At 37.5% G+C, this 16662-nt stretch overlaps 1 protein-coding gene across 1 annotated transcript in view; it reads left to right on the forward strand.

The window, feature by feature from the left end:
- The window catches only part of LOC141905108 (cytoplasmic dynein 2 heavy chain 1-like), a 108630-nt gene that overhangs the window by 28485 nt on the left and 63483 nt on the right, over positions 1-16662 (forward strand). Inside the window, exons 28-45 of the mRNA XM_074793871.1 lie at positions 806-1071; positions 1546-1682; positions 2052-2170; positions 2653-2835; positions 3693-3916; positions 4000-4112; positions 4623-4837; positions 5046-5222; positions 5445-5532; positions 6164-6371; positions 7000-7129; positions 7714-7869; positions 8782-8880; positions 8968-9128; positions 9658-9904; positions 10711-10862; positions 12018-12433; positions 16303-16443. Of these exons, the coding sequence (XP_074649972.1) occupies positions 806-1071; positions 1546-1682; positions 2052-2170; positions 2653-2835; positions 3693-3916; positions 4000-4112; positions 4623-4837; positions 5046-5222; positions 5445-5532; positions 6164-6371; positions 7000-7129; positions 7714-7869; positions 8782-8880; positions 8968-9128; positions 9658-9904; positions 10711-10862; positions 12018-12433; positions 16303-16443 (3232 nt within the window). The remainder of the gene's footprint in view (positions 1-805; positions 1072-1545; positions 1683-2051; positions 2171-2652; positions 2836-3692; positions 3917-3999; positions 4113-4622; positions 4838-5045; positions 5223-5444; positions 5533-6163; positions 6372-6999; positions 7130-7713; positions 7870-8781; positions 8881-8967; positions 9129-9657; positions 9905-10710; positions 10863-12017; positions 12434-16302; positions 16444-16662) is intronic.

The raw sequence follows: 16662 nt of genomic DNA on the forward strand, positions 1-16662 counted from the left end.
TAGTCAGTGCGGAACATTTAGTTTTCCAACAATAATGAGGGGTGGTAGGTAGTCATGCAATTCAAGTCATCATTTATTACACGTTACTTCCGTGTTGTTGAAAATCTCGCGAGTCCTGGACCAAACCCCATTGAACAATGTTATCTGTGTGCTGGCCACAAATGCACACAGATCACACTACACTACCCATTACACACTCCAGTACCCACAGCTTTCATATATCCATCCAAATATTTAGTGTCTTTCTTCCTGGATATATTCTAAAAATTCCCAGCTATGAACCTTAGACTATCACTACTATTTCTGAGTAGTTTCTACTCTCAAAGACCTCAATTACTCCAAACAATATCAAAATAATCTTTCAAGTCTTAAGAAAAAACAATTTGAACCACATTAACTATTTTGTACAGGTATCTCATGTCATGTACATGTTATCATAGTATTAATTACCGTATAGAAATCATATATTCAAAGACTTTGTGAAGCAAGTGCCAATATTCACAATAGTATGATCAGCGACATTTATAAATTGGTATTAGACTAAATTTCCAACTCTGCCAGGCCGATATCCCTCAGGATGTCCAAGCGATGTTTAAGCTACAATTCTACGCAGAGAAGTGATCCTGCTGGCCAGATACACCATCGTTTCTGGATGGTGAGCGGCAAAGGGCAGAAGTGTCTTGCTGTCTTGTCTGATGACACTTCATTGCAGGGTCACATCCTATGGTCAACCGTGTAACTACTTGTCTACACCATTCTTCAATTTTGAGAAAATATTTCTACGGATATTTGTATCTTCCGACAGATTTTATGTCTGGCAGAGCAGATTGAATTCACAGAACGCTGCGAAGAAGCAATCCGTTTGAATCGTTTGCAAGAATTCAAAATTGAAATGGAAAATCAGCTGGAATCGTACACAAACGTTGACTTATCGGGAGGAGACACACGAGTTCTCGAACTGAAGCTGAAAGCTTTGATACTGGATACTATTCATGCGATGGATATCGTAACATTGTTGATCGAGTTTAAAGTCGGTAATGTCGATGATTGGATCTGGCAGAAACAGCTAAGGTAGGCTTTACATGTGAAGCGGGTACATGGAAAACCTGATTAAGCTACATTGAAAAGAAAAAGAAAGGTTTACTCGAGGCCTAAGTTCACTTAAAAGTTCAACTCTTAATTCAATTTCTACATTAGTTCTATTTATCATTTAGCGTTTCAAGAGTTTTTCCTTTTTGCAAAACCTGGTCCAAGACTCAATTTTCTAAGGCACTGTTACCCTATTCGACAAATTAACTTGACTTTATTGTACATTTATGATAAGAACAAAATGAACGATATTGTGAGAATCATTCAGTTTTGAGCAAATTGAAAGACCTTAATGAAAATTTGACCAGGATTTATCCTTGTAACTCTGGTTGTGTCAAAAAGCAAAATACGAATGTAAAACCGATAGCAAGATATGCTGATAATGTAATTGGCTACTGTATATCACTAGGGTTGAGGTTAGGGCTTAATAGAGACGGTCGTCTATATTTGTTGCAGATTTGAATCCAAATCAGGACAGTGCGTAATGAAGATGGTGGATGCTGAATTCAACTACACTTACGAATACCAAGGAAATGCTCCTAAACTTGTACACACACCTCTTACCGATAAATGTTATCTCACCCTTACCCAAGGTTTGTATTGCAATGGTGTTTAAGGGATTATTTCTAGGGCCAATGAAAAAGCCATTAGAATATCAAAGGGGTTGTGTGATATGCGCCATATACATGTACTGACAACAAAAGTTTTGAGATTTATGATACCCAATGCGCAATTTTCCAGCCTTTCAGAATCAGATCCTATTCCCTTAGCTTTTGGTGGTAAAAGTCAATTAATTTTCTACTCTGGTTTTGATGTGTTATCCCTTTGTTATTGAATGAAGTACTTTTTTGATGAGAATGAATCCTTTAAGAATAAACTGTACTTATTTGGTCAACTTGATTTAAGAATTTCCATTGCATCCTAACTGAATTGCATAAATTCATTGTTTTGTGGTTGTGTAGGAATGCACATGGGGCTTGGAGGAAATCCATACGGACCTGCAGGTACTGGTAAAACTGAATCGGTGAAAGCCCTAGGTGGTTTATTTGGACGTCAAGTTCTTGTCTTTAACTGTGATGAGGTAAGACTTCTAAGCAGAGCAGAAATATTTCTAGCAGCCTTCATTACTTATAACTTGTTCTATTGATACACTGGATGATCGCTGGGTGGCTATCGATGCTGGGCTAGGAAACCATTTAAAGTCAAATTCAGAGTCTTTGAATGTTGTGACTTGGTCGCCATTTCACTATTTTTCAGACTGAATTCATATATTGTTAAAATCAATTGTGTTACAAGAAAGTGACAATATTTTTATTGATAGCCTTTAAAATGAATCATAGCATGAAGCCATGTTTTGATTTTTTAATTGGGGTTGGCTCAGAGAATATCCAAATCGGGGCATTCAAAGCTATTTTAGTTCTATAGTGGTGGTTACAAGTAGATTGGCATCAACGAAAAATGTCCATCATGGAAACTGTTTTCAGGGGTTTTGAATGTTATTATGCAATTTGTTTATAACTCGTGAGTCATATAGAATCTACATTTATGTACATGTATTTATAGGGTATAGACGTGAAATCGATGGGTCGTATATTCATTGGATTAGTGAAGTGTGGAGCGTGGGGTTGTTTCGATGAGTTTAATCGACTTGAGGAGGCTGTGTTATCCGCTGTATCTATGCAGATTCAGGTTATTCAAGACGCCATCAAACAGAAAGCACCAACTGCAGAATTACTCGGTAGAAATGTAAGCAAAATGAACGTTGAAACTGGGTCCAGTGACACAGTTGTGATATTAATACCTATGAAATAATCTTTAAGGCTGGTCAAGTTGTTAGATTGGCTATAGCATGAATTGACATAGACTGGACTTAAAACCGAATTAATTCTTGACTGCGCAGAAGATTAGAAATTCAAGTGAGGTGTGTATGGCAGATGTATCTGACATACTACTATGATATTTCACTATTATGTGTCTCCTCTTTTGGCTCTTAATTCCACACTTCAGGATAATTTCTTTTCTTTTCGCCAACTTGGGGCATAGCCTCATGGGATATTGCGCTAACTTTTCATCTATTCGGGCATACATTCATTCATTCATAAATCTATCTACTGGTACGTACATGTATTTTGCGATGTTTTGAACATGTTTCGACCTATTGCCTTAATTTGATTTTTCTTGGGTTTTACTACCCGGTAGGTGATTATACGATTAATATGATGTGCATGTGGTGTTGGATTGTATATTTTTTTCATATTGGTATTTCCATTAATACCATGGATGTAATACACCATGGATGTAAGTACCGGTAGTACCCAATAGAAAATTGATATGAAAGCATGACATGGTCCATGATTAATGCCGAGTTTCAACATCATTCTCTGGGAATTGGGTTTAGTCAATTGGTAAATAATTGCATTATCCCCCTGACCAGTCAAGTTTTAACTTAAATCCTAGGGTTGAGTCAGTTGACTCAATGAACAATTAGCTGTTCAATAAAACTAGTTAACGTTATTTGTTATGAAACCTATTAACTTGTCAAATTGATGTTATGGGGTATGCGAGTTGTGTTTCCTAAGATTAAAATAAAGTTTTCACTTCAGGTAAACATCGATCCTAATTCTGGTATCTTTATCACAATGAATCCAGCCGGTAAAGGTTATGGCGGGCGACAGAAATTACCAGACAATCTAAAGCAGTTATTCCGTCCTGTAGCGATGTCTAAACCTGACAATGAACTGATTGCAGAAGTCATTCTCTTCTCAGAAGGCTTCAAACACGCTAAAAACCTCGGTCGCAAGCTTGTTGCCATATTCAACTTGTCGAAGTAAGTTCTGTTACAACATGATTGAGTGATAATTAGATAGTTTACGTAAATGGGAAAAAATTAATCATCTGTTCATCTTTCAGGGAACTTTTAACCCCTCAACAGCATTATGACTGGGGGTTGAGAGCTTTGAAAACAGTGCTTAGAGGATCAGGAAACCTGCTTCAAACAGCGAAAAAAGCACTCTCAAATGGAGGTACTGAGTCAAACTAGCATCATATTAATTTTGTAATTAGCTCTTAAAGACTTTTATACTTGCAAGAAGGCAGACTATAGTAGGTTAAAATATTTCCCTACCCTATATTTAGATGTTTGATTCTGTGCCAAGAAAATCCTTTGTACGAATTTTTGATTTACCGGTAGTCTGAAGAGTGTAGCTCATTCATAAGCCTACTTGGGACTTCAGATGAGGCATTTCATAGACTAGTGAATTTCCCTATTAGCCAGATATGCGTACCTTGTATTCATATATCTGGGGGGAATATTATCTTGCCCAGACTTAATCAAGAAATTTATAGTTACCGCCTTGCCTTACAGAGGACTGAACCTTTCAGTCCCGCTACCCTATGGCCTTTTAACTTCCTGGTTAAAACAGTAGCTGGCGATCAACGGTTTATTTGAATACTCTATTCAATAAAGAGGTTACTCTAACTGACGGTTTCTCTTACGCAGTGTTGACTTAATTTGATAATCTCATGTTTTTCAGAAAAACTGGATGTGACTGCTGAAGCGACGCTCGTAGTACAAGCACTACGGGTGAATACGTTGTCGAAGATGACATTTTCGGACAGCATTCGTTTCGATGCTCTTGTGCACGATGTCTGCCCGGGTATTGAATTCCGTGAGATTCAATACGACACCCTGAAACAAGCTCTGATTGACGTATGCCAGGAAATGAATTTACTTGAAATTGATAACCAGGTACGTATACATGGGAGATAATAAAGATTGAATAGATGGTATAATAGAAAATCCTCCACTGATATGTCGAAAGATGAAGTCCGAAAAGATTTTTTATGTGCAATTTCTTATGTCGGACAATGTTATACAACGTTATTGCAGGACAATACACTGCATTTATTTTTCAGCTTATTTTCAATTGTTTTAGAAAAGAATTTTGTTGTTTTAGATTCGAAAGTGTTTAGAGTTGTATGAACAATTACGTCAACGAATGGGAGTCGTAATAGTCGGACCGAGCGGGTCGGGAAAGTCTACATTGTGGAGAATTCTACGTCAAGCGATGAATAAAACTGGACAAGTTGTAAAATCTTACACGATGAATCCAAAAGCAATGCCTCGAACGCAGGTAACTCTAACCATTACCATGGATGTATAAACTAGAGTTTCTAAAAAATTCTAGGTTATACGCACTATTCCTTATGCACTACAGACATGATCGTTCATCCCTGTTGCTGATATGAGTTATCTTGTTTCATGGTGTCCCTAGACCCCTAGTTTGTATGAAATGGGTCGGTATTATGAATTATGCATGTATTTATATATCAACTTTTTCATATTTTTCATGTAGTTATTGGGTCAGATAGATATGGACACTAGGGAGTGGACGGATGGTGTTTTAACGTACAGCGCACGGCAAGTAGTCAGAGAACCTCAAGGTAAGGAAAATGAAATATTCAAAAATGCTTATGATGTACTGAACAGTAAACTACACCTTATACACTTTTAGTGCTGAACCTAAGTACAACTTCAACTCAAGTATCATATATTTCAGTATTACATATACATGTATATCCTACTTGGCCCAGGTCATATCATCTATAACTATCCAGTATTTAAGATTGGCAATTAATATTAAAATGTTTTGCAAGTGTTATCATCAATTCAGCATTTTCCACTATCTTCATTCTGACATACGATTCTTAGACCCCAGTTTCACAGTTATTTCTTATTGATTGCCAATGATAATACCAGTAACCAGAAGTTACTGGGTGTAATCCTGATAGTTTCATAGATCCTGGGCTTGTACATAGTTGTTGAGCAGCACTCAGTTCCATAGGTTATCGTACTAGGTTTTAAAACAATTTATTCTCTGGAAAATATTATACATGTGGCGGAGTTTCTCTTTTTCAATGGTTCTTTGTTGGCTTTTCTCCCCATCGGAAGGAAGACACATCAAATCTACTTATAATGCTCTGAGTGATTTGAGCGATTAAGAAATTCAGATGATGTCCTGAGATTCCTGTAGTCAGTTGAATGATTGAAGGTTTTTTCATTGTTTGTTGACAGAGGTGCAGTCATGGATTATATGTGATGGTGACATCGACCCCGAATGGATCGAATCACTCAACTCTGTCCTTGATGATAACCGATTGCTGACAATGCCATCTGGTGAGAGAATTCAGTTCGGTCCAAACGTGAATTTTGTATTTGAGACTCATGACTTAAGTTGTGCTTCACCGGCCACCATTTCGCGTATGGGTATGATCTTCCTCAGGTATGTATCTTCATGTATATTCGGGCTCCTATATTGTTAATAGCTGTGACAAGATGAATTAACTCAGTAGATTGGTTGTATGTTTTTGCTTATCTGCGTGAACTGGTAAAATGGATATTTCGTTATTTGAAAATACCAGCTAGGCCCCTAAAAAACTCAGAAAACATATTTTATCTGGGCAGTAGCGATTTTTAACATTACAGCAAGCATGTACAGTCGCAATAGCTTATTGGATAGAGCATGCAATTGAGATGGTTCAAATCCTGCGTGGAGAATATTTTTTTCCTCTTAAAACTATGAATATGTTTACTAGCTATAGTTCTGCTACATGATATCCATAGCTTCAGAGATCTTGAGTAATTCTACTTGGCCGGGTCACCAGACCACGGGCATAGGTTATCCAAGTTGCCAAGTTGTTAATTTGAATCTAAGTAAAAAATTTAATATGTTTTGAAATTGAACTAATATCCACTCAAGATTTATATCAACTCTTACTTCAAAACTGTCGAACTGTTTGATGGAGTTTACTGACTGTTTAGAAAAATCTTCAGTTGAGTTAACTCTTCACTTATGTACAGTCCATGCTTTGCATATTCACTTTATCAATTTCTTTGTCGATTTTTTGTAGCGATGAAGACACAGATGTGAAAGCATTGTTATCATCTTGGTTGTCCCAGCAACCTGAATCAGAACAACAAATGTTGTCTGGTTGGATTGAAGATTATTTCTACAAAGCTTTAGAATGGGTTCTTAAACAGGTAATGTTAATATATACTCAGCTTGTTTGTAGTAAAGTGCCGTGAAATTAGGTTCCAAGCATCACTTAGAATCACATCCGGCAGCTGGAAACCGCTGCCACAGTTTTCACAAGCGTTTTTAGGCGCAGAGCAGTTTAATATTAGACTGACCATGTTGTACATGTTTAAACCAGGGCTAAAGCCCAAAAAAAATTTGAGGGTAGTTCTAAAATGAGACTAAAAGGGCATGATATGAGGTCTACCGATGCGCTTAGCGCTATGGGTGCGGAAAGTTTATAAATTGTCGCAAGCGGAAATATTTCAGAATGTTCATTAATCAGGTCAATTATGAGGCCCCTCTCTAGCAATGAATTATCCAAAGACTGGTAGAAATAACAACTGCTCTTCTCTTCAACTTATTCTCCAATCAAAACGTATTTACAACAGATTATCTTAAATATGCTGTACTGCCATAGTAATCTATTAGTATTACATCTTTAAAGAACGAATGCGCCCTCCTGGCTACAGCCCTGCTTAAATTGACTTTACAAGGTTTCTCTTCAGTTGAATAGAATGATTTATTGGTGAATTTCTTATGTCAACAGGGGGACTTCTGTGTCGAGACCACACTGTTGGGAGCTGTCATGAATGGTCTATCACATCTACATAAGATTAAGAACAAGGCAGATTTTGCAGTAAGCTTGATCCGAGGACTTGGAGGAAACCTGAATGAAGGTTCAAGGGAAGCATTTGCAAAAGAGGTTCGTTTTGTGTTACTTAATGCTGTTAGCTCCCGAGTGAAACATATAGATACATGTAATTGGGTACAGAAAATTCAGGAAATTGCCAACTTTTGATGTGAAGCTAAGACTAGGTCTATGGAACGCGATAGATGAAAAAAGTATGAGTGCTTCACCGACGTATGTTTTTCCGACGTCCTGACATAAGAATTTGCGATGACATTTTTTTACAGCAACATATCTTAAGTTGTCAGATAGGTTAACATCTGTTCAAATACAGAGTTTTGTCGATGGTGCCAGATAAAAGGATGACATGACCTCTAGGGTTTTGAATAAGGAGAACAAATTCTAATTCAAAAACTTTCTTTTTTTACAAAAAAAAACCAAATTGAATTGACATCTGCAGTTTTCGTAACTAACTTACGTCGTTGCAAAAACTTACGTCTTCACAAATTCATCATTACGTCAGGAGGACATGGAAGTATGTCGTCACAAAATATATCGTCGTAAAAATTATATAAGTTGTCGCAGCGCTCATATTTATTGCATGAATCACGTTCCATACAGGTCAACTTATGACCTGACTAAATCGTCGTACGAACAGCGGTAGACACATGTGACCACTCATTGCTGATTCATTTGTCGCATGATCTTAAGCCCAGGTCGACAACAACTTGATCATTGCTGAGTCTAAAGGTCGAAAGTCGATCTGAGCTTAGCTTTATTAGTTGAATTTCTAGCTTGGTTTTATTTCAAATAGAATATAGCAATTTTCTTTTAAATATGTGTAAAATGTGCTCCGGAAAATTGGTTTGGCAATGGCCATTATTAGCCAATAAGTGGGCATCAAAATAAGTTAATTGTGATATGAGGATATAAAACTCAATCTCCCATCAATTTCCATGTAACTGTACTACACAGTATCTATTGTAGGTTTTTGCCTGGACACACGAAATGCCCCCAGACCCGCGTAGACCATTGGACACGTACTATGATGATTCTACCGGTCGTCTTATGTGTTACACCATGGATGTAAGTACCGGTAGTACCCAATAGAAAATTGATACGACTCAAAAAAAGTATTATGATAGATATAAAAATGAAATGGTTTACTTGTAGATGGCGGATAATTTGACAGCAGATAATTTTGTATCCGCTAAGAGTTTACCAGTAGTTCGAACGGGAGATGTCCAGAGAGGCTTTGATTATTTTGCACCGTGGCTGACACCGGAGAATCGGCAACCTTTCATCCTCGTCGGACCTGAAGGCTGTGGAAAAGGGTAGATATTTCCAAAATATATTGCTTTCGCCATTTCAACTTTGATGAACATTTTCTCAGTCTCGGGCTATTTGATGCGTGGAGTGTTTTCTATTGGGTACGACTCAACGAATGATAAGGACTGGCTATTAACACTATTCGATTTTGTAATCGAGTGACTACAACACCGTTGCACAACAAAATTCTTAGAGCTTAAACCACGCATAACAAGTTGTTGTAGATGTTGGCAGTAAGGTTAATCGATCAACAATCTTGAACCTCTTTGCTATAATCCCTTTACCACTGTAACCAATAAGTACCGGAACTGTTAATGATTCAAGAAAAATGCAACTTATGAGGTGGTGTCTGTATGAGATCTGAAAACCCACGACTATAGTGGTTAGTAGTATTCAGGAGGTTAAGCAGCTATTCCTTGGGATGTTTTCATGTTTTATCTTTCTATTGATACTTTGATGTTCACACTTATAAATCAATACTCTATGAATCTATCACGTCTTCATCGGAGAATATGTATTTTTGTATTTTTTCAGATTATTGTTGAATCATTGCTTCGAACAGTTGAGGTCAACCCAAGTGGCAGTCGTGCACTGCAGTGCCCAGACCAATCCTACACACGTGCTACAGAAATTAGGACAGACTTGCATGGTCATCAGCACGAACACAGGACGAGTATACCGTCCAAAAGACTGTGAAAGACTTATCCTCTATCTGAAAGATATTAATCTGCCAAAGCCGGATAAATGGGGAACAAGTCAAATCATTGCATTCCTGCAACAAGTAAGACATACGTTAATGATACTTCACATAGTTTGAAGTTTGATAAGTTTTTTACGTTTGATAGTTTTAAGTTTGAAATATGTTCAATCTGGATTTCCCATAAGCCGCGTTCACACTAGATTCGGCGCTTACGAAGTACCGTACGTCGCTGGTGCCGAATTCACCAAAATATGGCGCTTATACAGTCATTTACGTTCACACTACGAGTCGCGATTCGGCACTTAGTAAACCCAGTATAGTAGTCACCCAGTGTGCCAATAGAGGGGAGTGTAATTAGTGCTAAGTGTTTTGTACAAGAGAATGTAAATGCGTGGCTAGCTAAGCGCCGAATCTGCGTTCACACTACAGAAAATACGCGGCCAGCTCAGTGCTGTACTGAGATCGGGTTTTCGGCGCGGAATCGCATTCTGCGCTTAATAAGCCTCGTATTTCAGTACGGAACTGAATAAGCCGCGAATAGGCCTCGAATAATTTCCTAGTGTGAACGCTTAGTACCGTACTAAAATCCTAGTGTGAACGCAGCTATAAACTGAATTGATTTCATTGTTTTTGAATGATCCAATTTATATGGAGTCTGATGTGATTTGATTTGAAAAATGAAAATTGAATCCAGTTTACTTGAAATAATACCCCTGATAACGGGTACCTTCTATTTACCAGTTTTCATGATTCAAAGTTTTGTCACCTGTACTGGTAGTATGTTTAAATTAGTACTAGTATTCTAAAATCATGGAAGTAATTGGCCTGTGTTGGATCATTTCATGAGACATATTTAAGTTGATTTATTTATTTCATTTATTTGAAAGGTGTTGACTTACAATGGTTTCTACGATTCAAACCTCGAATGGGTCGGGCTCGAAGGTGTACAGATCGTGGCTAGTATGAATGCCGGTAGCACTTTGGGCAAACACAAACTGACTACTCGATTTACCTCGATTGTTCGTATCGCTTCAATTGGGTGAGTATTCCACTAGTAAATTCATAAAATAATATTCGATTCTCAAATTTAGAAAAACAAAATGTCAGCTTTTTAGGATCGAATGTGTTGATCCTTATATAATGGTTCTGAGAGTAACTTTCAGTTAGCTCTTGGTGGCACAAATTGTAACCACTCGATACACACAGCTGATATTCTGACATTAGGAGGGAAATAGAGGGTGGAATTAATATGGACAGTTTTGTCCATCAGCTCTAAGCTATTTCGAAGTGTGCTGATATGTGAGCGCTCTCACTGAGTGACTGTGCTATACATAGACTCCCTCAGGCGATTACTAATACACATAGCCATATATTTACATACCTATACATGCGTCTCTATTGCAAATGCATGTATATACAAATGTATCACATTGCTGCTGTAAAGTGTTCAAAGTAACAAAATAGATAATTGGTAGTATATGATGTCCTCAAACTAATGCGGACCGCTCTTCTTGATTTTGACAATCTTTTGGAGGATGAGAGTGACATAGCTCGGGAAGTGATTTTGTCTAGGTCAGATCATATCCGTTCAATAATCCGATGATGATATTTTGGGGTAAAAATCTGAGGCTAGAAAATCGGCTTATTGGCGGAAAAATATGGTAGATGCTGTGATTATGAGGGTGAGATCCTGTGATTGTTGAGCAATATAGATACATGTACTGTGATTGTAGAGGGAAATATAGATGCTGTGATAGTGGGGTGATATAAATACTGTGATTGTGGGGATATAAACTTCATTCATTCATATAAATGCTGTAATCGTGGGGTGAGAGAGATACTGTTATTGTGGGGTGATATAGTTACTTTGATTGTGGGGTGATATAGATGCTGTAATTGTGGTCGATGTAGACACTGATTGTGGGTGATATAGATGCTGCCATTGTGGAGGATAATGGGAGAGAAGTCAAAATCATCTAGCATTATCCTACCCAGGGCCCAGTTTTACAAAAAGAATTAAGGCCTAAATCGATTAAAGATAAACTGAATTAGTGAATAAATTAAATAAATTTAAGAGTTAAACCTTTCTGTGAAACTGGGCCCAGGCCGTTAACTCCTTTTTGCTGTTATGTTTATGCTGTTAAGTTGTGTTTGTATATGATATAATCATTAGTATGTTTGTATGTATTTATAGGTACCCAGATCGTGATCAGTTGCAGGCTATATATGGAGCGTATTTGACGCCTGTCCTACATCGTCATCTATCGAATCATCACATTTGGGGCAATCCGGCTAAAGTGCATGCGCTCGCCGGTTCGATGGTGCAAGTCTATGAACAACTGCGCACGAAATTCACCGTTGACGATTACAGCCATTACCTGTTTACTCCGCGCGATCTCACTCAGTGGGTTTTGTCGTTCTTACGATACGATCTGACCGGAGGACGCGACGATAACTCGGCCGACCATTTGATCGAAATCTGGGCGTACGAAGCGAGGCGACTGTTCCGCGATCGAATTGTCGGCAACGAAGGACGAAATCGATTCGACTCGATTCTGATGTCGGTTATCCGATCGGATTGGTCGTCCGGTGTCTTAGATGAGCTAGATAGTAAGTTTGATCAAACTATAGTGCTTTTGATTATTAGTTCCAACTACTAGGCGACAAACTACTAAATCCGACAAGTTCACCCTTGACAAAACATTCATCGATAGTTTCAAGACAATGGCCTTATTCCATTTTACTGTTCAAAAATCTTGTTGACTTGTGGATAATTGCCATAGTGACAATTGAAATTGCATTGTAACCATGATATTTGTCCACCTGTCACTCTTACCAATTGTCCCCACGTGTTGTCCAGGGCCCAGTTGCATAGACTGGTATTAACTTTCATCCAGGGGCTAGTTCCACAGTGGTGATTTAGTGTCAAGGAGTTAAAATTAGGTCATTTCCAATGAGTTAACTCTGAGTCAAATCTTAATTCACAATTCTGGAACTGGGTCCTGGATCTGATTCCACAGTTGTGAGTTAAAGCCCTCGCACACAAGCCGAAAACTGCGTACGCAAATGGCGCAGCGCTCTTTTCGGCTCGTGTGCGGGAGTCTTTTCGAGCGCATTTTGTCCTTTTGCCAAATATCTATCATGTTTGATATTTTTTGACGCAGCGCCAACTGTGCTCTCATGTGCGGGCAACTCGGCGCTATTTGCGTTTCATTCGTCATCAATGCACATGCGTCATTACACAAAAACTGATGATAACGGCTAGTATATTGAATACAGATTAGAGAAACACTTGATTTATGACATGAATATCACTTTCTGTTGATATGGGATTACTTGAATTATCAAAATCATAATTTTCCCCGGGCAAGACTTTTAATCCCGATGTAGATATAATAAGAACAGAAAAATTTCTTTATATTCAAATAGATTTGACAAGGGCAATAAAAAGTCGCAAGTAAATGGTACAGATATGCAGGAAATATGGTTGTATAATGCATACAAGGGTGTATGCGACAAATAAGGAAAATACAGTTAATTTCCCTGTTTTCGGCTTAAATTTGAAGTAGGTGAAAACCTGTTTTCTTTGAATTGAAGCCACGGGAACCACTTAACCTCATTTTCTAGCCGGCTTAGAATTGGCGATGTCGTGTTATTATGTCATTGATTTGCACAAAACGGACATCGGTCTAATCAAATTCCCATCCTTGATGGCAAGCGTTTCCAAAAACCCAGCAACAGTGAGTTCCGGGAACTCATTTTGACATGGAATGTCGAAATCGAAGCCTTCGATAATTTCCCGTCTTTCTAATGGCCCAATAGGGTCAAATACTGTGATTTACGGACCCGAGAGTTAACGCGGCATTAAAAATTCTAAACCTGCCAGACAATCAAATTTAAATCAAGTAGAAAATAAAGAAAAACTCCCAAAAAAAAAACTATTCTATCTGATGTATTACTATTGTTAAGTCCGTTACGTATAAATTTAGGCCTAAATTGAACCCTCATTAATCAGTGGGTTGCACGATACATCTTCTTATGATATATTATAACAATCGAAATCTTAAGTTCCAAAACCTGGAACAAAGTTCCCGTAATTATAAAAGTCACAATTAATATAGGGAAGTTACTTTATCAAATGCTGATGCTTGATAGAGTGTAAAACATATTTGTAGAGTGTAGGCGCATTTATTTTCCAACCTCCAATAAAAACCACAAGAATTAGTATTATACACTACAATGACGTCACTGCATGCGCAATAGCCAAAACAAACCGTTGTTTATTTTGTCAGCAGCTGAGTGTGTGCAAAACAAAGCATTCAGGGTCCAAGTTCAAATTCTGTCAAAGAAACGATGTTATTTCTTTAGTTTTATTTGCTTCTTTATTAACGAAATTAATTGAATATCCGTTTGGTTGAATGACAGGACTTTATTTCATCTGATCTCCTTTCTTGTGTAGGCCTATAGGCAGGAAATAAACAGTCAATCTTTACTACAATGCTGCATGAGTGCTTTGACTTTTAATATAAATCTAATAATCTATCATCGCACAAACACCCGTGCCTAAATCAGTATTATCGGGGTATTAAAATGGTCTGATCGCTTTTGTATTATATGGCGAATTTATCGCTTTTTAACACTTTGAAGGGATTACTGTCGATCATCTAGTGCTCAGTAGAAATAGTCAAATCAATATATGTTTTTCAAGATGAGAATCATCAATTTACATGTTATGAAATTCAATTTGGAAGGGCGAGATTCTCATGTGGCGGACTATTACCCGTTACCCGGATAGACTCACGCTTATCAATCAACAACTGTATTAATGCATCATCTTCCTTAACAAATACACATTCAAATAATATCAGATGAATTGCGTAGACCTGCAATGGGCCCGATAACTAAATTATGTGTATCAATGTATATCATATTTTGTACTATTAATCTATATATACAATGTTTGAATTTGAAGGTGAGTATTTTCCTAAAGAATTCGGTAAACTTGAGGATATTTTGATTCAAGGAGTACGAGTTGTTGATTAGATTCGAAACTCAGCCCATAGAATTAGACCATTGGCTAATTAAGGTCACGTGAAAATGAATAATTTCTATTTACCATTAATTCACTGATTTCACATACATATACTCCTCAACACCGTTGTGAAAAATATTATCCACGGGTTTCTAAACTGATGATCAGAATTACTATTTCATAACCTTGTTTATCGACTCTAGGTGACAGTGATCAAATGATAATTGAGAATAATAAAGAATATGGTTTCTGAAGTATACTTCAGTACAATATTGTGTCTGGGGTATGTTTTTCGAGTGAATTCAATAAATTCGCCATATAAAACAAAAGCGATCAGACCATTTTGATACCCCGATAATACTGATTTAGGCACGGGTGTTTGTGCAGCATCGCAATAGATTATTGCTGGAGATTTATATTAAAAGTCAAAGCACTCATGCAGCATTGTAGTAAAGATTGACTGTTTATTTCCTGACGCCCATTATGGGCTACTGTTACAGTTACTTTATCAGAATTTGATAAAGTTACGGGAACTTTGTTCCAGGTTTTGGAACTTAAGATTTCGATTGTTATAATATATCATAAAAAGATGTATAGTGCAACCCACTGATTAATGAGGTTTCAATTTAGGCCTAGGTTTATATGTAACGGACTTAACAATAGTAATATATCAGATAGAAAGTTTTTTTTTTGAGTTTTTCTTTATTTTCTACTTGATTTGAATTCGATTGTCTGGCAGGTTTAGAATTTTTAATGCAGCGTTAACTCTCGGGTTCCGTAAATCACGGTATTTGTCCCTATTGGGCCATTAGAAAGACGGGAAATTATCGACGGCTTCGATTCCGACATTCCATGTCAAAATGAGTTCCCGGAACTCACTGTTGCTGGGTTTTTGGAAACGCTTGCCATCGAGGATGGCCATTTGATTAGACCGTCGTCCGTTTTGTGCAAATCAATGACATAATAACACGACATCGCCAATTCTAAGCCGGCTAGAAAATGAGGTTAAGTGGTTCCCGTGGCTTCAATTCAAAGAAAACAGGTTTTCACCTACTTCAAATTTAAGCCGAAAACAGGGAAATTAACTGTATTTTCCTTATTTGTAGCATACATGCTTATACGTGCTTGCCACAGCCCCTTTGCTGAGCGCAGTTTTTGGCTCGTGTGCGGGGCCCTATATTCTGCGCTAAATGCGTACGCAAAATTCGCTCGTGTGCGGGGCCTTTAGAGTTAGAATTAGTTCATTTTCAATGAGTTAACTCTTCAAATCTTAACTCGGATCTGTGGAACCAGGTCCTGGGGTTTACTCAATTCATTTTCAATTGAGTTAACCCCTGGGTTGAAGTTAATACCAGTCTAGAAGACCGAGCCCTGAATAACAACAATAGTTTTGTCATAATCAGTAAAAACGATCTTCTCAATTTTTTAACAAAATATTCTTTCACAGAGGGATACTATGTAACTTGGGGAGCTCGAGCTGAAATGGCTACCGCACCAGGAGCACCACTTCCGCCTCATGGTGCTGTGATGGGTAAACTATCGGATGACGACCTAAAAACTGTCATTGAAAAGGGCCTCAAGCAATACAGTAAGTACTTGTATCGGATCATAGATAAACTGACACATTCTCGATGTAAAAGGATAATGATTGATCCCGTAATTAGTTTCATTATTTTTAGAAAAAACATTCATTACTGTTTCTATGAAGATTAGATTTAGATAGATCCTGAAACTATCATGAATAATTAAATTGAAGATATCATCAATTGTTTCATTAACATGCATTAGATTTGTCTATTACACAAAT

Source organism: Tubulanus polymorphus, chromosome 5 (genome assembly GCF_964204645.1).
Source record: "Tubulanus polymorphus chromosome 5, tnTubPoly1.2, whole genome shotgun sequence".
In the NCBI taxonomy this organism is placed as follows: domain Eukaryota; kingdom Metazoa; phylum Nemertea; class Palaeonemertea; order Tubulaniformes; family Tubulanidae; genus Tubulanus; species Tubulanus polymorphus.